This window comes from Pristis pectinata, chromosome 3 (assembly GCF_009764475.1).
Source record: "Pristis pectinata isolate sPriPec2 chromosome 3, sPriPec2.1.pri, whole genome shotgun sequence".
In the NCBI taxonomy this organism is placed as follows: Eukaryota; Metazoa; Chordata; class Chondrichthyes; order Rhinopristiformes; family Pristidae; genus Pristis; species Pristis pectinata.
The window spans coordinates 8,277,734-8,300,843 of NC_067407.1; the positions used below are offsets into that span (position 1 = coordinate 8,277,734).

General features: G+C 45.9%; 1 protein-coding gene across 13 annotated transcripts in view; it reads left to right on the forward strand.

The window, feature by feature from the left end:
• The first annotated feature begins 258 nt into the window (after positions 1-258).
• adgrl4 (adhesion G protein-coupled receptor L4) overlaps positions 259-23,110 on the forward strand; it is a 196,090-nt gene continuing 173,238 nt past the window's right edge. For all 13 annotated transcript variants that reach the window (XM_052012519.1, XM_052012527.1, XM_052012530.1 and 10 more), the window contains exons 1-2: positions 259-335; positions 12,051-12,227. In XM_052012519.1, coding sequence (XP_051868479.1) covers positions 314-335; positions 12,051-12,227 — 199 coding nt within the window. In that variant the 5' untranslated portion in view covers positions 259-313. The remainder of the gene's footprint in view (positions 336-12,050; positions 12,228-23,110) is intronic.

Here is a 23,110-nt window from a genome sequence, read left to right on the forward strand (position 1 = left end):
TAACTGTTGTAACCTTTAGATTCAATTCCACTTTTAACCTTATCTTTAAATGTTAGTTTTATTCCTTCCCTCTATAACAGGTCATTTTGTTTTCACCTCTCCACTATGAGAATCTTTGGGCAGAGAAGTAAGGCCCTTTAGTCTGCTTTGATTGTTGGGGATTCCTGACTCCGGACAGGATGTGATGATCTCAGATCCTTAGCTCAGAGGCAGGAAAAAAGTTTGTCAGGAAACTGGTGCTGCCTCAGAGCAGGAGAACGGTCGCTGCACATCCCGACTCCGATTGCAGGGCTGGTCGTTAGCTGCGGGCTCCATGAAATTCATCTTACTGTGTGGTAAGTGAGACAACAGAGAGCTTAACCCCATGTTGTGGTTCTGCCAACTGCCTTTAATAAGCAGGGCAGACCTCAGGCAAGAGAATCATGAGATAAGGTTGATGGACGAGAAGCGTTCTTCATGCATGGCATGCTGTTGTACAGGGGGTCAGTCACCCCCTCATTGTTCAGAGTCATGATGCCCTAGTTTCCAAAATTTATTCTCCAAACCTCCCTACCTCCACCCTTTAAGAAGCCGCTTATCACCAACGTTTTCAACCAAGCTTTTGCCCATTCTATCCTCTGATGTAGCATGGAGCTAAGCTTTCGCTTTGTAATACCCCACATGAAGAAGTGTCTTTGGCTATTTTACTCTGTGGCAAGATCTATGCAAGTTCAGATTTTGTTCTCAAGATCACTGCTTCTTAAAACCTTTGCCTGTTTTTATTCATGAGGGTTATTTCTTTTTGCTGTGCTTAGCAGTGTTCAGAAAATGTCGACGAAAGTCTCTGATGGGCAGTCACTACTTTTTAGCAATGTATGCTGTTACGGATTTAATATGAATCTTAGCTGCACATTGTTACTTTAAAAGAAAGGGAAGACTTAGATTTACTTAGCTGCAGATGCAGCTTGACCTGCTGAGTATTTCCAGCATTTTCTGTTTTTATTTCAAATTTATTTAATGCCTTTTATGTTCTTTTTTTGAAAGCCTCTGAGCATTTTACTTCCATTGAAGAAACTTTGATGTGTAGTCCCTGTTGCAATGTAAGATTTCATAATTCCCATGTAAAGAAGCGATACAGAAAAACAGAGTTCCAAGGGGAGGATAATCTACAATCACTGCTTTAAGCAGCTGGGGTTGTTCTCTACAGGAAAAAAATTAAAACATAGTTTTAATGATGTTGTAAGTTAGAAGCATTTTTAATAATGCAAGAAAGGAGGCTGCTGGAGTGTCAGGAATTAGGCACCACAGATTTAAGATAATTGGGCAAATATTCAGAGGGAAGATGAGAAGAAAATTGTTATATTTCACACAGTGAATTGTGATCTCAAAGGCAGTGTCTGTGGGATCAGATTCAACAGTCACTTTCAGATTGGATTTGGAAATATAGTTGAAAACAAAAATTGCAATGCTATGAAGGAACGGCACAATTAATTGGCTCACCACTCGAAACACAGCTACAGTGGGTCAATTTCTTCCCCCCACCCCCATCTGTACTATCTGATTTTATGACTTTATTAAAGTCACCAGGACAATCTGGAATGTGGCTTAACAGTTTTGCTGGAAAACAGGGTTGCAGGAAATCCTGCTGTCATGTTTACGATGTTGTAGTGATTAGAGCAACCGTCCCTCCCTGGTGACTCAGATGTCCGTGAGGGCCACGGTAAGACTGCCAGAACTAAACATCAAATGATAAAGTAATTTACTGGTAGCTTTATCATTTCTACGGCTAAGTTACTTTGTCTATATGTCTGCAAAAAACATTTCATTATGTGCAGCATTTTATGGGTATTATGAAAATGTGTGAGTTGTTACTTTATTTGTTATGTTTTGTGGTCAGGGCAATGCTGAGAGAGGGCAGCACGGTCAGGGGTGCTGCCTTTCTGATAGGATGACATGGCCAACATTTATCCACTAACCAATGACACTGAATAACTGTAATTGGAGAAAAACAGGAATCAAGAAACAAACTATCTGCCTGTTATTTCTTAGTGCTTGTGGAAGCATCTGACACAATGACTCCTTTATAGGTTCAGGTCTCTAACAGAGTCATAGAGCATGCAAAAAGGCCCTTCAGCCCAACTGGTTCATGCTGACCAAGATGCCCATCCAAGCTAATCCCATTTGCCAGCATTTGGCCCATAATCTTCTGAACCTTTCCTATCCGTGTACCTGTCCAATTGTCTTTTAAAAGTTGTTACTGTACCTGCCTCAACCACTTCCTCTGGCAGCTCAATCCACTTATATTCCACCCTTTGTGTGAAAAAGTTGCTGCTCAAGCTCCTATTAAATCTTTCCCCTCTCATCTTAAACCTACGTCCTCTGGTTCTTGATTCCTCATTCCTGGGGAAAAGACTATGCACATTCACCCTATCTATGCCCCTAATTTTAGGTTTCAACCCACAATTTATAAGATTAGATTCACTAATTTGACAAATTAGATTTTCCTTCTTTGCAATACTGACTGCTTCAGGTAAAAATAATTCATTGAGCGTGTTGGATTCAATTGTTTTAAGTAGTTTTTTAAACATGTACAGTGTTTAATGCTATACTCAAGTGACTGCACAAGGAATGGCCACTTCCTAGCTTATTGGTTCATCCATCAGGTGAATATGTGTTTTCTCATTGGTTGGTTCTGCCACAGGTATCTAATAGGTTTTCTGATTGGACTATTGTTAGCTGAGGAGTACCTCTTATCTCAGGTATAAAAGGTGTCGTTTTTTGTTAATCTCTCTCTTGCTCGCTTCCCCCCACCAGCCCTAGCTCACCTTTAGTTCCTTTTGTCTCAGCTCATCTCCTAGTAGTAAAGCTAGTGCCATGTGCTCCATGTTTCTTTGTTTTAAACTTTTCCAGTAAAACTTCATGAAGCACCAAGTTGTTTTCAACTCACTCTTGGACTCCTGAACGAACCTGCGGATTTGAAAATTACCGGATCTGACAAGTGCAAAATCTTTATGGGCAAAAAAGGGTGATTCGTTAATTCTACCTCTTTCTTAGTGTAGATTCTCTTTGGTCAGTGTGATCCAGACCTCTCTCTGGGGACCCCGCTCCTTCAACCTGGTGACCTGATCTGAGTCCAACAGAACCTAGTAGTTATGTTGGACTCAAGTTGGGGTTGGATGTATGTTATGATAAAGCATTTGGGTTTGGGCAGCACAGTGGCACAGCTAGTAGAGCTCCTGCCTCAAAGTGCCAGAGACCCGGGTTCAATCCTGACCTCCGATGCTGTCTGTGTGGAGTTAGCACGTTCTCCCTGTGACCATGTGGGTTTCCTCTGGGTGCTCCGGTTTCCTCCCACATCCCAAAGCCATGCAGGTTGGTAGGTTAACTGGCTACTGTAAATTGATCCTAGTGTGTAGGTGAGCAGTGGAAACTGTGCGAAGTTGATGAGAATGTGGGGACGGTAAAAGAAATGGGATCAGTACAGGACTTGTATAGGATTAAGTGGGTGGTTGGCGTTTGGCGCGGACTCGAGGGGCAACCTCTTCACACAGAGGGTGGTGTGGACATGCAATGAGTTGCCAGAGGAGGTGGTTGAGGCAGGTGCAATAACATTTAAAAAAACATTTGTATAAGTACATGAATAGGAGCAGTTTAGAAGGATCTGGGCCAAATGTGGGCAAATGGGACTATCTTGGTGGGCACCATGGTCGGCATGAACGAGTTGGGCTGAAGGGCTGTATGACTCTATGACTCTATAACCAGGAGCTGCAGAGACAACCAATGGAACACCAGGTGGCTTCCTGCCATCCTCTACTGAAAAACTAAAGACCAACCACATCACTATAGGCACAGACTTTCTATGGGGATTCCAGCAATCCCATGCTGTAACTTAGGCAGAAGTATGGCAACAACCTTAAAGCAAACATCATCGGTGGTAACACACACAAAGTGCTGGAGGAACTCAGCAGGTCAGGCAGCATCTATGGAGGGAAACGAACAGTCGACGTTTCGGGCCGAGACCCTTCATCAGGACTAGAAAGAAAGAGGGCAGAAGCCAGAATGAAAGGGTGGGGGGAAGGGGAGGAGCACGAGCTGGAGGGTGATAGGTAAACATAGGTAGGTGGGGAAGGGGGGAAGTGGGAACGATGTGAGAAGCTGGGAGGTGATATGTGGAAGAGGCAAAGGGCTGAAGAAGATGGAATCTGACAGGAGAGGACAGTGGACCATGGAATAAAGGGAAGGAGGTGGGGAACCAGAGGGAGGAAGGAGGTGAGGAGCCAGAGGGAGGAAGGTGTGGGTGATGGGAAGGTCGTGAGGATGGGGGAGGGGAAAGAAAAGGGGTAATGGGGCCACACTGACCATGATGCCAAATTAAAATAGACCTGTATGCCTGTGCATGATCCATATCCCTCCATTCCCCACATGTGCACCTTAAACCCCACAATTGTATCTGCCTCCACCACCACCCCTGGCAGCACATTCCAGGCACCCAGCACTCTCTGTGTAAAAACCTACCCCTCACATCTCCTCTAAACCTTCCTCCTCTCACTGTAAAGCCATGCCCTTTAGCATTTGACATTTCTACCCTGGGACAAACACTCTGTCTCCCCTATCTCTTCCTCTCATAATTTTATAAACTTCTATCAGGTCTCCCCTCAGCCTCCGACGCTCCAGAGAAAACAACCCAAGTTTGTCCAACCTCTCCCCTATAGCTGATACCCTCCAATCCAGGCAGCATCCTGGTAAACCTCTTCTGCACCCTCTTCAAAGCCTCCACGTCCTTCCTGTAATAAGGCGACCAGAACTGCACACAAGAACTGTTTACTTGGAAATTGTCAAGAGCAGGCTGTTCCTCTTTCTACTTATATGTGAAATGTACTTTAACTCTGTTAGTGCCTAAATGGTGCCTTTATGCAGGGAACATCTTACCTTTATGTTTATGGATTGCAGGTTCAAACCCTATGCAAAAACGAGGCTGGCCACTGGTGTCATAGTGAGTGGGTGCTCCTCTGTCAGAGTTGCTGACCTTTGCATGAGGTGTTAAGATGAGGTTCTATCATAGGTCCCATGGTAGGGGAGTCTAGTACGAGAGGGCATGACTTCAGGATTGAAGGGCGCCCATTCAGAACAGAGATGCGGAGAAATTTCTTTAGCCAGAGAGAGGTGAATCTGTGGAATTTGTTGCCACGGGCGACTGTGGGGGCAAAGCCATTGGGTGTATTTAAGGCAGAGATCGATTGGTATCTGAGTAGCCAGGGCATCAAAGGTTCTGGTGAGAAGGCGGGGGAGTGGGGCTAAATGGGAGAATGGATCAGCTCATGATGGAATGGTGGAGCGGACTCAATGGGCCAGATGGCCGACTTCTGCTCCTTTGTCTTAAGGTCTATCTATACACGTAGCGGTTAGCGTAACGCTATTACAGCACCAGCGACCCGGGTTCAATTCCCGCTGCTGTCTGTAAGGAGCTTGTATGTTCTCCCCGTGTCTGCGTGGGTTTCCTCCGGGTGCTCCGGTTTCCTCCCACATTCCAAAGACGTACAGGTTAGGAAGTTGTGGGCATGCTGTGTTGGCGCCAGAAGTGTGGCGACACTTGCGAGCTGCCCCCAGAACACTCTACACAAAAAGATGCATTTCACTGTGTGTTCCGATGTACATGTGACTCATAAAGATCTTATCTTATCTTCCCATTCATGTGGATGCAAAAATTTCCTCGGCACGATTTCCAGAAAGACCAAGAGTCCTTACCAATATTTATCTCGCAGTCAGCCTTAGAGAACCAGGTTATATTGTCAGTATCAGGATGCAGGTCCATGGGACCTTGCTGTGTGCAAATTAGTCAAAGAGTCACAGAGTCATACAGCACAGAAACAGGCCCTTCAGCCCACCCTGTCCATTGCTGACCATTGTACCTAAGTACACTAGTCTCATTTACCTGCATTAGGTCCATTGCCTTCTAAACTGTGGTGATTGAAATACTTATCAAGATGCTTCTTAAATGTTGTGGGAGAATCTGGATCCACCACCTCTTCAGGCACTGCAATTCAGCCACCCTCTGTAAGGAAAACTACCCCCCTCAGATCCCCTCCAAACTTTCAACTTAAACCTATTCGCTCTTGTGCTAAACACCTCCACCATGGCAAATCATGTTTTCTATTTCCCAACAGTGACTACACTTCCAAAGCTACTAAATTGGTCCTAAACATTAAGGATAAGATTTCTTTACTAGTACATCGAAACACACAGTGAAATGCATCTTTGTGTAGAGTATTCTGGGGACAGCCCACAAGTGTCCCCACGCTTCCAGCACCAACATAGCATGCCCGCAACTTCCTAACCCGTACGTCTTTGGAATGTGGGAGGAAACCGGAGCACCCGGAGGAACCCCACACTGACACAGGGAGAACGTACAAACTGCTTACAGACCGGAATTGAACCCGGGTCGCTGGCGCTGTAATAGCGTTACACTAACCGTTACATTACCGTGCCTCTAGGTACATTTCAAGGTATTGAAAGCTGTCTCTTTCTGACATATCTTGTTATATGCATTGGTAGCAAGAGAGATTCCTTCCAACTAAAACAAGACTTCAAGCTCATTCAGTTTAAATTTTCAAGCTTAGAGAAGAAATGCATAAAATTAATCCAAATGCATCACTTTGTGTCACAAAGAGTTCAAATCCCTGATGGGGACAAGCTAAAAATGAGGGATCTATGAATAAAGAGGAAAGACAAGCAGAAAATGTTCCTGAAAGGTTAATAGAATGTTGGAATGTGCTAGCTGCGAAGGACATCAAAGACAGTAAGAATAGGTCGAACAAACAATTGAAATTATTTCTGGAAAGAGTAGGCATTGAAGGATGTCATGATGAAGCATTGCTGATCGACGGAGAAGGAATTGGCTGGTTCAAACCTTCTTCCTGTTTTCCTGTAATGTGCCTGCACACTGGGTGTTCCTCGTGATTTCAAAGCACATTTGTCTTTCCAAATGACAAATTTTAATTCCTCTCAGTATTTTAATTCACTCTCTTGAATCTATATGGTAAACTCAGGGTCAATGGAGACCTCTTAGATTGCTCCAATTCACGGCAAGCATTAAAGGTTTCACAAATTTCATAGTCAAAGTTGTTGGAACACCTTCAACGTGTTGTAGTGCCTTGGATTCATGGCTGATTCTCAGGAAGGTGTTAGTATTGATTTATTATTGTCAAATGTGATGTTGAGAGGTGATCTTATGGAGGTGTATGAAATCATAAGGGGCATAGATAGTGTGAATGCGCACATTCCTTTTTCCCCAGAGTTGGGGAATCAAGAACTAGAGGGTAAAGCCTTAAGGTGAGAGGGGAAAGATTTAATAGGAACATGAGGGGCAACTTTTTTTTAAACATAGGGTGGTATCTATGTGGAATCAGCTGCCAGAGGAAGTGGTTGAGACAGGTACAATAACAATTTTTAAAAGATATTTGGACAGGTACATGGATTGGAAAGGTTTAGGAGGTTATGGGCCAAGTGGGACTGGCTTGGATGGGGCATCTTGGTCAGCATGGACCGGTTAGGCCAAAGGTCCTGTTTCTATGCTGGATAACTCTATGTACCAAGATACACTGAAAAGGTTCAGTCTGCGTGCCATCCAGACAGATCATGCCATATATCAGCACAGCCAGGTAATAAAAAGATAACAGAATGCAGAATATAGAAAACAGAATACTTTTTATTCTTAAACGACCCCACCCACCTGGGTCGTTCTCTCTTCTCTCCTCTTCCATTGGGTGGAAGATACAGGAGACTGAGGGCACGTACCACCAGGCTCAAGGACAGCTTCTACCCCACTGTGATAAGACTATCGAATGTTTCCTTTATACGATGACATGGACTCTGACCTCACGACCTACCTTGTTGTGACCTTGCACATTATTGCACTACACTTTCTCTGTAGTTGTGACACTTTACTCTGTACTGTTATTGTTTTTACCTGTACTACATCAATGCACTCTGTACTAACCCAATGCACTCTGTACTAACCCAATGTAACTGCACTGTGTAATGAATTGATCTGTACGATCAGTATGCAAGACAAGTTTTTCACTGTACCTTGGTACAAGTGACAATAATAAACCAATACCAATACCAATACCAATCTTTATTCATCTGATGTTGCCTGGAATGGAGGGTTGTAGTTAGAAAGAGAGATTGGATAGCCTCGGTTTATTCTCAATGGAGCGTAGGAGGCTGAGGGGTGACTTTATAGTGGTTTATAAAATTATGAAGGGGCATAGATTGGATAGATAAGTCTTTTCCGCAGGGTATGGGAGTGTAGAATAAGAGGGCACAGGGTTAAGGTGAGAGGGGAGAAGGTGAGAGGGGAGATCTGAGGGGTAAACTTTTCACATCGAGGGTGGTGGTTATCTGGAACGAGCTGCCAGACGAGGTGATGGAGGCAGGAATAATTACGACACTTAAAAGACATTTGGACAGGTACTTGGGTGGGAAAGGCATGGAGGGAGACTGGCCTAATGCAGGCAAGTGGGGTTATCATAGATAGGTCAGCATGGTTGAGGTGGGCTGTAAGGGCTCCGTTTCTCTGTTGTACGGTTCTATGATGGATAAGATAAGATATCTTTATTAGTCACATGTACATCAAAACACACAGTGAAATGCACCTTTTGCTTTGAGTCTTCTGGGAGGCAGCCCGCAAGTGTCGCTATGCTTCCAGCACCAACATAGCACGCCCACAACTTCCTAACCCGTACATCTTTGGAATGCAGGAGGAAACCGGAGCACCCAGAGGAAACCCACGCAGACACATGGGGAGAACGTACAAACTCCTTACAGACAGCGGCGGGAATTGAACCCGAGTCGCTGGTGCTGTAGTAGTGTTACACTAAGCGCTACACTCCTGTAAATCATTCTTTTGTATTTACATCAATCATTTTTAAGTGCCCCCGAATGTCAAAAACCATTTAAAACTGTTAAGAGGCCTCATAGTTTTGATGACAGACAGATAACGCCCCATCTCCAGGTTTGCCTTCTGTAAAAGATTGTCAGCGGCCTTTCTGGGGGGTGGGGTTTTTGCGTCAGAGGCCCCGAGGTCGAGTTGCCATTTGGACATTTCTGCCTGATGCACTCATGCAAGGATCAGTGGGATGGGCACTCCTAAACACGGTCCAGTTCAGTGCAGCTGGAGCGCACAGTCTGTGGGCCAGGCCCAGGAAGATCCAACCTTATTGAACAAGAAATTATTCAAGCTCTAAGGAGAAAATGCGGGGCAGAAGGACTAATAATTTCCTAAAAAAGCATACTTGATGCTTATATTCTAAGAGAAAAGCATGGACAACTACGGTGAAATTTATAAAACATTGGTTGGGCCACAATTGAAGTACTGCATCGAATTCTGCTCTCCACCCTTTAGGAAGGATGTGAAAGCCTTGGAGAAGGTGCAGAGGAGATTGGAATGACTCCAGGGATGTGGGCTCTTAACTGTAAGATTAGAATGAAGAAGCTGGGATTGTTCTCCTTGGAGCAGAGAGGTTTGGTGGGGGGTGGAGGTCTGATACTCATAATAAAAATAACGAGGGGTGCCTACTGAGTAGATGATGAGAAACTGCTCCTGTTGATGGAAGGGTCAAGAACCAAAGAATGGTGATTTAAGAGGAGTCGCAGTCAAAACAAAGGAGACATAAGAGACAGCCTTTTTATGCAGTATAGAACGTAGAACGTAGAAAACCTCCAGCACAATTCAGGCCCTTTGACCCACAAAGCTGCGCCAAACATGTGCCTACCTTAGAAATTACTAGGCTTACCCATAGCCCTCTATTTTTCTAAGCTCCATGTACCTATCCAAAAGTCTCTTAAAAGACCCCGTTGTATCCGCCTCCACCACCGTTGCTGGCAGCCCATTCCACACATTCACCACCTACTGAGTAAAAAACTTAACCTGACATCTCCTCTGTACCTACTCCCCAGCACCTTAAACCCGTGTCCCCTTGTGGCAACTATTTCAGCCCTGGGAAAAAGCCTCCGACTATCCACATGATCAATGCCTCTCATCATCTTATACACCTCTAGAGTTAACATCGAGGATCCATTACCCGATGGGGAGAATTCTGTGCAGAATTTCAAAAGGGAATTGGATCAATACGGAAAGGAAAGAAAATCTCAGAGATTGAGGTAAAGGACAGGGAAGGGGAATAAGCTTTCACAGAGCTGCACCTGGACTCAGTTGGTCAAATAACAGTCTTCCATGTGCTTACCTTTCTACAATCTTGTCATTCTTTCAAAGAGATGGCACAACCATGATGGCCAACTGGCCTCTTGCTTTGATTCTGCATACAGAACCCCACGCAAAGTCAGCCGAGCATCAAGCTTAGAAAAGCAGCTATTAATGCCGGTTGCACCTCGGTTGTGTTTTGGGAGTGCACCAGTCACCCTGCTGTTCTTGGAACAAAAAGGTGGCCTTTTCTGGCTGGCTGCCGGTCACGAGCGGCGTCCTGCAGGGGTCGGTGTTGGGTCCGCTACCATTCACATTATATGTTAATAATCTGGATGACGGAATTGATGGCTTCCTGGCCAAGTCTATGGATGATACAAAGATAGGTGGAGGGGCAGGTTGTGTTGAGAAAGCAGGGAGTCTGCAGAGGACAGGTTGAGAGAATGGGCAAGGAGGTGGCAGATGGAATACAACGTAGGGAAGTGTATGATCATGTACTTCTGCAGAAGAAATAAAGTCGTAGACTATTTTCTAAACGGGGAGTGAGTTCAGAAACTGGAGGTGAAAAGGGACTTGGGAGTCCTAGTGCAGGATTCCCTAAAGGTTAACTTTCAGGTTGAATCAGTAGTAAGGAAGGCAAATGCAATGTTAGCATTCATTTCGAGAGGACTAGAAGATAAAAGCAAGGATGTAATGCTGAGGCTTTATAAGGCGCTGGTCAGACCACATTTGGAGTATTGTGAGCAGTTTTGGGCCCCATGTCTAAGGAAGGATGTGCTGGTGTTGGAGAGGGTACATGATCCCAGGAATGAAAGGGTTAACACATGAAGAGTGTTTGATGGCTCTGGGCCTGTACTCGATGGAGTTTAGAAGGATGAGGGGGGGGAATCTCATTGAAACCTACCGAATATTGAAAGGCCTGGATAGAGTGGATGTGGAGAGGATGTTTCCAGTAGTGGGAGAGTCCAGGACCAGAGGGCACAGCCTCAGAATAAAGAATTTCTTTACCCAGAGGGTGGTGAATCTGTGGAATTTAAAGCGGACACTGATACGTTCTTGATTAGTAAAGATGTCAAAGGTTACAGGGAGAATGGGGTTGAGAGGGAAAAATAAATCAGCCATGATCAAATGGTGGAGCAGACTCAATGGGCCAAATGGCTTAATTCTGCTCCTGTGGGTTCTGCTCCTTATGGGTTGAGAGATGTGACAGAGGTTTTCAAAATACTGAGGGGTCTTGACAGCATAATTGCCCAAAACTGCTCACAATACTCCAAATATGGTCTGACCGATGCCTTATAGAGCCCCAGCATTACATCCTTGCTTTTATCTTCTAGTGCTCTCGAAATGAATGCTAAGATTGTATTTGCCTTCCTTACTACCGATTCAACCTGCAAGTTAACCCTTAGGGAATCCTGCAATAGGACTCCCAAGTCCCTTTTCACCTCCAATTTCTGATTTTGCTCCCCATATAGAAAATAGTCTACACCTTTATTTCTTCTACAAAAGTACATGACCGTACATGGTAGTGTAGCGGTTAGCATAACGCTATTACAGCACCAGCGGCCCGGGTTCAGTTCCAGCCACTGTCTGTCAGGAGTTTGTACGTTCTCCCCGTGTCTGCATAGGTTTCCTCCGGGTGCTCTGGTTTCCTCCCACATTCCAAAGACGTACGGGTTAGGAAGTTGAGGGCATGCTATGTTGGCGCCAGGAGTGTGGCGACACTTGCGGGCTGCCCCCAGTGCACTCTACGCAAAAGATGCATTTCACTGTGTGTTTTGATGTACACGTGACTAATAAAGATATCTTATCTTATCTTATTTGAAGCTCTGTGTTGCGCCTTTCATCCAAGTTTCTTTCTCACCCTTTGTAGTGTGGCTGTCCAGTCTGCTGGATCTGTGCTCCCTGTCACCAAGCCCTGACACTCAAACCAACACAAAGTGCAAGAACGTCGAATGCAACAAGAATGCCAGCTGCACCGTGGTGGCTGGGAAACTCGGATGCTACTGCAAAGCAGGCTTCACGGGTGATGGAGTGCGTTACTGCGAAGGTAGGAGACCCCGCTCTGAGAGGCTGCTCGACAGTTCTGCACATGGTCATCATGCTTCAATGAACAAAGCACAGAATGGTCACAGAACAAAAGGAAGCCATTTGGTCTATTGATTCTGCCCCAGCTCAATGCAAGTGAAATCCAGTGACACAGTTGTACAGCCACACAGCTCCAGGGACCTGGGTTCATTCCTGACACTGGGTGCTGTCTGTGTGGAGTTTGCACATTTTCCCTGTGATAGGGATGCTCTGGTTTCTTCTCACCCACCAAAGTTAATTGGCTACTGCAAACTGCACATCAGTGTGGGTAATTGGTTTATTATTGTCACATGTACCGAGATACAGTGAACAACTGAGTTTTGCATGCCATCCATACAGATCATTTCAAAACATCAGTGCATCGAGGTAGTACAAAGGGAAAAGCAATAACAGAATGCAGAATAGAGTGTTACAGTTACAGAGAAAGCGCAATGCAGGCAGACAATAAGGTGCAAGGGCCATGATGAGGTAGATTGTTGATCTTTATCATTCGAGAAGTCTGTTCTAAGTGGCAAGTAGAATCCAAGCACAATTGATGGGCATGACCGAGAGGGGATAAATGCCAGGAAATAAGGAGGGGGGGGAATGGAACTAATCGGATTTCTCCCCTGGGAGCCAGCAAGGATCTAATGGGCGCCTGGCAAACTCCACTGTAACACAGGGCTCCACTAAAAGCCCTTTCACTACACAGGCCCTCCCTAGGTTACAACAGGGTTCTGTTCCCAAGAACCGTTCATAACGCGAACAATTTACAAGTTGGAAATGCAGCCGCCCGGCAATATATTTAACTAAAACCACAGGCCAACCAAGGGCATTATATAATTAAACGAGGGTATTTACTCAATCGTTCAGATATTGCCTCAAACTGAGTTCCCAGGCGGCAGAAGACGCCTGCAGCCCCGCAGCAGCTGGCAATCCATCCCGCCAATCTCCCACGCACTCGTTCATACGTACAGGCCGTACATTAGTCGGACGCTCGTCACCTGGGGAGGACCTGTACTCTCTCCGGTTCCAATTATTTAGCCAGTTTTCTATCCATGCTTCTGCACCCCCTTCACCACGTTTCCATCTTGATAACAAATCTATATAATGCCTGTTGGAAGTCTGTTTCTCTTCCCAGGGGTTGGTAAATCTCTGAAATTCTCAGCTCCCCAGGGTTGTGGAGATGAGATCGTTAGAGGTATTAGAGGAGCTGCATGCAAAATGTGCATGGTGCGTTGCTTCAGGAAGGTTAGTGGTATCAAGGATGCCCGTCACCCTGGCCATTCCCTGTTCTCTCTTCTACCTTCTGGGAGAAGATACAGGAGCTTGAAAGCCCAGACGTCCAGACTCAGGAACAGCTTCTTCCCCACTGTTGAACCAATCACCTCTTCACACCCACTTCCTGGTGGTGCTGCCATGTTCTCAAACCCTCTCGGTTATTCCATTATTGTTACTTTAGCATTTCTTTTTGGACTATTTCAGATACCACTACAATCTTTGCACCATTCTACTGTTTTGTGCTTGTCGTTGTATTTATTAGATAAGATATCTTTATCAGCCACATGTACATCGAAACACACAGTGAAATGCACCTTTTGCGTAGAGTGTTCTGGGGGCAGCCCACAAGTGTCGCCACGCTGCCAGCGCCAACATAGCATGCCCACAACTTCCTAACCCGTACGTCTTTGGAATGTGGGAGGAAACCAGAGCACCCAGAGGAAACCCACGCAGACACGGGGAGAACGTACAAGCTCCTTACAGACAGCGGCAGGAATTGAACCCGGTTCACTGGCGCTGTAATAGCGTTACGCTAACCACTGCACTACCATGTCTGCCTCATTGTTACCATGTATAACATTTACTGTGTGATCTTCACACAAGCAAGGCATTTCATTACACCCTTGTGTATATGACAATAAACTAATCTAATCTAATCTAAAAGTATTTAAAGGGAAGGTAGATAATTGTTTAAGAGCTCAGAGGCTTGAGGGCGATGGAGAATGGGTGCAGAAGAGGAGTTGAGGCCTGGGGCAGATCAACCATGATCATGTTGAATGACAGGGCGGGCATGAGAGACTGAGTGGCCTACTCCTGCTCCTATTTTCTTACACCTTATCCAATGCATTTCCCTCATCAATGAGCTTGCTTGTGTGGCTGGACCTTGTGCGCTAGGGTACACTGAGACTGCAACATTGTTCGTTTTGCTTCCCCATAATGTGAACATCAACAGAGAAGGGTAATTCGCAAGGCAAGTGGAATGCTGCTCAAAACTGCGAGTTGCGTTGTAGAAGTAAGGATTCCGATTGTGCCGGTCTTTGATGAGATTATGCCTGGAGTTTCTTGTGCAGTTTTGGACTCAAAGCAAGAATATACTTGCCTTGGAGTCAGAGCAAGTAGATTCATGAGGTCGGTTCCTAGTTTGAGGAGATTTTCTCATGAGACGATTTTGAGATAAATTACCTTGAACTCACTGGAGTTTGGAAGAATGAGAAATGTACTCACTGAGATAAACAAATACTAAGGTGAATTGACAGACGAGTCATAGAGCTATACAGCACTGAAACAGGCCCTTCGGCCCAACTCGTCTGTGCTGACCTATCTGAGCTAGTCCCATTTGCCTGCATTTGGTCCAAATCCCCCTCAACCTTTCCATGTAACTGTCCAAATGCTTTTCAAAAGTCACAATTGTACCCACCTCTACCACCTCCTCTGGCAGCTCGTTCCATGTATTCACCATCCTCTGTGTTAAAAAGTTGCCCCTCAGGTCCCTTTGGAATCTTTCTCCCCTCGCTTTAAACCCGGGCCCTCTAGTTTTGGACTCCCCTACCCTGGGAGAAAAACTTTTGCTTTTCACCCCATCTACGCCCCTCATGATTTTATAAACCTCTATGAGGTCACCCCTCAAGCCTTCATCACTCCAGGGAGAAAAAGTCCCAGCCTATCCAGCCTCTCCCTTATAACCCAAGCTCTCCTGTCCCGGGAACATCCTCACAGATCTCTTCTGCTCCCTCTCCAGTTTAGTGACATCCTTCCTATTGCAGAACCACCAGAACTGCAGACAGTACTCCAAACACATGTCCTCACCAATATCTTCTACGGATCGAACATGACATTCCCAACTCCTGCACTCAATATTCTGACCGATGAAGGCAAGCAGGCCAAACGCCTTCTTCACCACCCTGTCTACCTGTGTCTCCACTTTCGAGGAGACTTGTTAATTATGCTCTTCAGTTGAGTTCCTGTGGTGTGGTGACCAGACCTGCACTCAGCACTCTAGCTATGGCCTAACTAGTATTTTTTCTAACATAACCTCCCTGCTCGCAGTGCTTCAGCCAATAAATGTAAGTGTCCAATATGCCCAGCCAGCCATCATATCACCCTGCCCCGTGACCTTCAGGAACCCATGAATAGACACAGCATGAATGTAAGGACTGATACTGTGCCCACCAGTTGCATGCATGAGGCTTCTCTGAGTTATTTCTTAAGAGCTTTTTAAAAAAAATTTATTTACAGCGTGGTAACAGGCCCTTCCAGCCCAATGAGTCCGCGCCGCTCATTTTAAACCCAAATTAACCTACCCGTACATTTTTGGAATGTGGGAGGAAACCAGAGCACCCGGAGGAAACCCACGCAGACACGGGAGAACGCACAAACTCCTTACAGTCAGTGACGGGAAATGAACCCTGACTGCTGGTGCTGTAATAGCGTCACGCTAACCGCTACACTACCATGCCGCCCTTCTGTTAAGAGTCAATCAGTTGCTTTGGGTCTGGAGTTATTTGTAGCCCAAACTGGGCGTGGATTGCACCTTTCCTTCCCACAAAGGTGTTTGTGAACGAGATGAGTTTTTACAACATTGAGTCATAGAGTTATACAGCACAGAAACAGGCCCTTTGACCCAACTGGTCCATGCTGACCAAGATGCCCCATCCAAGCCTGTCCTATTTGCCAGAGTTTGACAAACCTTCTAAACTGCTCCCATCCATGTACTTGTCCAACTTTCTTTTAACAGTTGTTATTGTACCTGCCTCAACCACTTCCCCGGCAGCTCGTTCCAAATACATACCACCCTTTCTGTAAAGAAATTGCCCCTCAAGTTCCTATCACCTTAAACCCATGCCCTCTAGTTCTTGATTCCCCAACCCTGGGAAAAAGACTGAGTGCATTCACTCATCTACAAAATCACCTCTCAGTCTCCTATGCTCCAAGGAATAAAATCCTAGCCTGTCCAACATCTCCCAATAGCTCAGTCTGTCAAGTCCTGGCAACATCCTTGTAAATCTTCTCTGCATTCTTTCCAGTTTAATAACATATTTCCTATAGCAGAGTGACCATAACTGAACACAATCCTCCAACTGTGGCCTCACCAGCACCCTGTACAACCACACCGTGACCTCCCGACTCTTATACCCTGACTGATGAAGGCCAGGGTGCCAAAAGCCTTCTTCACCACCCTGTCTACCTATGTCTCCACTTTCAATGAACTATGTACTTGTACTCCAAGGTCCCTCTGCTCTACAACACTCCCCAGGGCCTTGCCGTTCACTATGAAAGTCCGACCTGGATGTGATTTTCCAAAATGCAACACCTCGCACTTATCGGAATTAAACTCCATTTGCCATTCCACGGCCCACTTACTCAGCTGATCAAGATCCCCCTGTTATTTTTGATAGCCTTCTTCATGGTCCACTATACAACCTATTTTAGTGTCATCTGCAAACTTGCTAACTTGCTAAACTTGCGGCACTGTAGCATAGCGGTTAGCGTAATGCTATTACACCGCCAGCGACCTTGGTTCAATTCCCACTGCTGCCTGCAAGGAGTTTGTACGTTCTCCCCGTGTCTGTGTGGGTTTCCTCTGGGTGCTCCCGTTTCCTCCCACATTCCAAAGACGTACAGGTTAGGAGCTGTGGGCATGCTATGTGGCGACACTTACGGGCTGCCCCCAGAACATTCTTAGCAACTCAAAAAGACGTATTTCACTGTGTGTTTTGATGTACACGTGATTAACAAATAAATATCTTATCTTATCTTATCATGCCTTGTACATTCTTATCCAAATCGTTGATAAGTCCGATAACAGTCCAACGATTTCAGGGATATTCCAGAATAATTCAATGCAAACTCCCTAGCTGCCTTGGTTGGATCAGCTCAGGGACTGGAAAGTGACTCACCTCCTGACACTGCGAAGCCTTTCTCCTGTCTCCAAGCCACAAGTCAGGAGTATGATGTCTATTTGCCAGAATATATGAGGCTCCAGCAGCATCATCCAGAAGGAATACTGTCTATTTGTCAGGACAAGTACAACAACATCATCCTTGGTGGGGAGTCCATAGAATCCTCCACTCCCAAGAGCTGTGGAAGGTGGATCATTAGAAGTATTTAAAATAGAGGTAGATACAATTTTGAAAGATCGGGAGATTGAGGGCTGTGGGGAACTGATACAGATGGAGGAGTTGAGGGCTGGGGCAGATCAGCCATGAATATATTGAGTGGTGGGGCAGACTTGAGGGGCCGAGTGGCCTTCTCCTGCTCCTATTTTCTTCTCTTCATTGGAAGGTCTGCAGCAGTTCAGGAAGGTGGCTAACCATTGCTTTTTTAAAAGCGATAAGGGATGAGTGATGAACACTGGTCTTGCCAGCAAAGCCCATCCCTTGTCAACTAAAATTGTACTAATGCCTCCAGACAGAGTCATAGAGTCATGGAAACAGGCCCTTCGGCCCAACTCATCCACGCCAACCAAGACATCCATCTAATCTAGTCCGATTTGTCCGTATTTGGCCCTTATCCCTCTGAACCTTTCCTATCCATGTACCTATCCAAATGTCTGTTAAATGTTGTTATTGTACCTGCCTCAACCAATTCCTCTGGCAGCTCGTTCCATATACACATCACTTTCTGCATGAAGAAGTTGCCCCTCAGGTATCTTTTAAATCTTCCCCCTCTCACCTTAAACCTACGCCCTCTAGTTTTTGATTCCTTTTCCCTGGGAAAAAGACTGAGTGCATTCACCTTATCTATGCCCCTCACGATTTTATACACCGCTCTGAGGTCACCTCTCAGTTACCTGCGCTCCAAGGAATAAAGTCCTAGCCTGCCCAACCTCTCCCTATAACTCAGGCCCTCGAGTCCTGGCAACATTCTCATAAATCTTCTTTGCACTCTTTCCAGTTTATTGATGTCTCTCCTATAACAGGGTGACCAAAACTGCACACAATCCTCCAGATGTGGCCTCACCAATGCCTTGTACAACTGCAACATAATTTCCCAACTCCTTTACTCAATCTCCTGACTGATGAAGGCCAGCGTGCCAAACTTGATTATTAGTTTAGTCTTCAACACCACAACCACAGTGTTACTGTCTCTTATATATGACCCAGCTGAAATCCATAAAAAGTTAGGTGGATGTATAGCAAACATCCATTGTGATGTGGTTCATCCTTTTTAACTGCTGAACAAGTGATCTTCTACCTCTTCATATACCACACACACTACTGGTCTCTGCTATACCAAAGGACTATTGAAGAAATGGAAGAGGTACTGAAACAATATGGACAGGCGATGTTACCAGGATTGAGAGAATGCAACCATTGGGAAATGAAGAGTAGGCCAAGAAAAAAAAGACCATGTTCACGTTGATTTGCATTCAAAGTCTAGGGTTCCTATTGGGTTACCAGGGACTGATCAACACCATGGTCTCTTGAAGATGCCAAGCTCCCGTATGTTGTTTCACTCCTTCTCCTTTCCTCTCACCCCTCTACTGCGCATCCCCTCCTTATCACCACACACTAATGCAAGAATCTGAACCAACACTGTTTGCAACGTCAACCACCCAGTGTGTTTATTTAATCTCCTCAATCCACCTGCCTTCAGGAATGTGGCCTGGGCAGTTTGTGCTTGATGAGGTTAATTGCATTGTTGCATGTTCTGAGACCTTGTGCCTCTCTCGCCTTGAACCCCTCACCCTATCTCTCGTGGCTAATCAAGGCCCACATTCACTTGGGAGGAAGGAAGCAGCCAATTTGCTTTGGAACATGGAATTTGGATAATCTCCTTTCTGTATTGTCTGACGAACAAGGCTTTTGTGTAGCTGCAGTGAGCTGTTTATTAAGCAGTCGTGAAATCGCTTGGAAAACAAGAATAGGCACCTAGTAGGCTGGTAGGTTAGGCCAGGGTCTGGTTCAGTAGGACTGTAGAAGTGCCAACACAACCCACAAAGTCGCCCTTCTATGCCGTGCCCGTTGCTATTTATACATGTAATAGTATCTTTGCTATATCTGAAAAGGTCACCCAATTGGTCAGCACTCCTTGTACTTGGCTTTCTTGCATGTAGACACTTTTGTTTTTGACACGATGGGACATTGTGTGGGGAATTGGCAGCTTCCCAGGGAAAACAATACGGCTTCAACTTGCCAGGACTTGTCACAGCTCATGATTCAGCCAGTGGGCTCTTCACATTAACCGGTTTGATCCCACGAAAAGAGCGGAAAGGAAGGGGAGCTTGGAAGGAAGATTTGCATGTGTGTAAGCAATTTTGCAACCTTGGGACGTGACTGAGCGCTTTTGATCTTGCTGTTGTAATTCTTACTTAGCAAGCTCCCACAAACTGCAATGTGTTATTGGCCAGATTATTACTCAGCCGACGTCACCAAGGTAATTATTGAGGAAACATAAGAGACTGCAGACACTGGAATCTGGAGCAACAAACAATCTGCTGGAGGAACTCACCATGTCAGACAGCGTCTGTGGAGGGAAATGGACAGTCAACGTTTCGGGTCGAGACCCTTCACCAAAGATAGAGGGGAGATAGGAAGTATAAAGAGGTGAGGGGAAGGGGTGGGACAAGAGCTGGCAGGTGAGGACGGGTGATGTGCAGATGGAGGAGGGGAGAGTGGGAGTAGTGACCGAGGCTGGGAGGTGACAGGTGGAGCTGACAAAGGGCTGAAGATGATGGAATCTGATCGCAGAGGAAGGTGGAGCACGGAACCAAGTGAGAGAGGTGGGGAGGGCACCCAGTGGGAGGAGTGTGTGAGTGGCGGACAGATAAAGAGGGTGGAGGAGGGGAATGAAACAGGGTTATTGGGGGCTGGGGTGGGTGCAGGAGGAACTGGGTAGATCAAGGGACAGAGGGGGAGCAATTTACTGAAAGTTGGAGAATTCAACGTCCATGCCATCGGGTTGTAGACTCCCCAGGCAGAATATGAGGCGCTGTTCCTCCAGTTTGTGTTTAGCCCCACTCTGGCAGTGGAGGAGGCCGAGGACAGACAGGTCGGTGTGGGAATGGGGAAGGGAGTTAAAATGGCTGGCAACTGGGAACTCCAGATGGCTACAGTGGACAGAGTGCAGGTTCTCGGCGAAGCAGAATAACTATTGAGGGATGCTGTCCTTCCCTTCAAAATGTGCTATGGGTTCTTCCAGATCCACTTTGGAGATTGGTATTGGTATTGGTTTATTATTGTCACTTGTACTGAGGTACTGTGAAAAACTTGTCTTGCATACTGTTCGTACAGGTCAATTCATTACACAGTGCAGTTACATTGGGTTAGTACAGAGTGCATTGATGTAGTACAGGTAAAAACAATAACAGTACAAAGTGTCACAGCTACAGAGAAGTGCAGTGCAATAAGGTGCAAGGTCACAAGAAGGTAGATTGTGAGGTCAAGAGTCCATCTCATCATATCAGGGAACCATTCAATAGTTTTATCACAGTGGGATAGAAGCTTTCCTTGAGCCTGGTGGTATGTGCCCTCAGGCTCCTGTATCTTCTGCCTGATGGGAAAGTAGAGGAGAGAGAATGACCCGGGTGGGTGTGGTCTTTGATTATGCTGGCTGCTTCACCAAGGCAGCGAGAGGTAAAGACAGAGTCCATGGAGGGAAGGCTGGTTTCCGTGACGCGCTGGGCTGTGTCCACAACTCTGTGCAGATTCTTGCGGTCCTGGGCAGAGCAGTTGCCGTACCAAGCTGTGATGCATCCAGATAGAATGTATCACATAGAGATAAATCAAGGCTTGGCTTTATGGGCTCATTCTGAAGGACAGTCTCTCCAACACTGCAGCACTCCCTCAGTACCAACCCAGCGTGTCATACCAGATGAAGTGATTCCGCGAGGGAACCACAGCTGAAAGTTGAAGGGAGCCTGGGCTCCAGGCCGACTGCAGCTCACTTCGACCATTCACTGGCACAGGTTCACGCACCGCCTTCCCCGGCCTGCGGAGATTCCAAACGGTGGCGGGAAGCCAAGTCTTGGAATGGGAAGAAAATAATCCTGTTGTGGATTACAGGAAATCCTATGGAAATTATTCTCAAATCCCTAGGCTAATCAGGCACATTGCAGGAGGTTATTATTATCATTGGTGTACCAGCAGATGCTCGGAAACAGTCCGCGTGCCCTGATTGCCCTGCAGCCTCTGGCATTTCCTAATGTTCTCAGGAATGCAGTGTTGTCCAAGATTTGAAGGGACTATTTGCATATATTAGGATAGTCCTAGAGATTATTGCTTCATGGTCGACTTCTTATTGGTATGATTACTGTTCTTGTCCATTTGTAATATGTGTTACTTGTATTGAATACAATCCTCCTCCATTCCCAAGTATTTCAAATGATCTATCCAAAGAAACTATATTCCATCTTGCATTCAGTCTTTTACCCAGGGCTGGGGAATCAAGAACTGGAGGGCATAGGTTTAGGGTGAGAGGGGAAAGATTTAAAAGGGATCGGAGGGGCAACTTCTTCATGCAGAGACTGATGCGCATATGGAACGAGCTGCCAGAGGAAGTGGTTGAGGCAGGTACAATAACAACACTAAAAAGTCCTTGGACAGATACATGGATAGGAAAGGTTTGAGGGATTTGGGCCAAACGTGGACAAATGGGACAAGCTTAGATGGGAATCTTGGTCGGCATGGGCCAGTTGGGCTGAATGGTCTGCTTCCATGATGTACAACTTTCCTACATCAAAAGAGCGACTGTTCTGCAAAAAGGTGCCAACTGCCTTCAAGTGCTTGAGAATGTCCTGAAGCCATGGTAGCTGCTATCTAAATGAACTTCACTTCCCCTCCTATTGGAAAAGCCTGCTTAATAGTGATCAAAGGTGATCACTCAATGCTGAAACAGATTATCTGGACATTATCACATTGCTGTGGGATCTTGCTCTGCAGGAGTTAGCTGAGAAGTTGGCAATATTTTACCAGAGGTAGTCACAAGCTGGCACAGTAGTGCATCGGTAACGCTGCTGCCTCACACTTTAGGGAGCCGGGTTCGATCCTGACATCTGGTGTAGTCTGTGTGGAGTTTGCACGTTCTCCCTGTGACTATGGAGAGTTTCCTCCAGGCACTCTTGGCTTCCTTCCGTATCCCCAAGATGTGCACATTGGTAGGTTAGTTGTCCGCTATAAAATGCTCCTAAGGAAGGTGATGGGAGGAGAATTAGTGGGAAACCGATGGGTGTGTGAGTGGGAATAGGTCACCAGTAAATAACTGGGGAAGTGGGAACGAGGGGATTGTCCTGAAAGCAGTCAGAGACTTGATGGTCTGAATGATTATTTCCATGTGGAAACAGGTCCTTTGGCCCAACTCGTGGGAGGTGCCTTCCTGAGCTAGGCCGAGATTGTCCATACCAACCACTTTGCCTTCCTAAGCTAGTCTCATTTGCCTGCATTTGGCTGAGGTCGAGAGGGTTGAGAGTTTCAAGTTCCTGGGAGTGAACATCGTCAATAGCCTGTCCTGGTCAAATCACGTAGATGCCACAGCCAAGAAAGCTCACCAGCGCCTTTACTTCCTCAGGAGGCTAAAGAAATTCAGTATGCCCCCTTTGACACTCACCAACTTTTATCGATGAACCATTGAAAGCATCCTATCTGGATG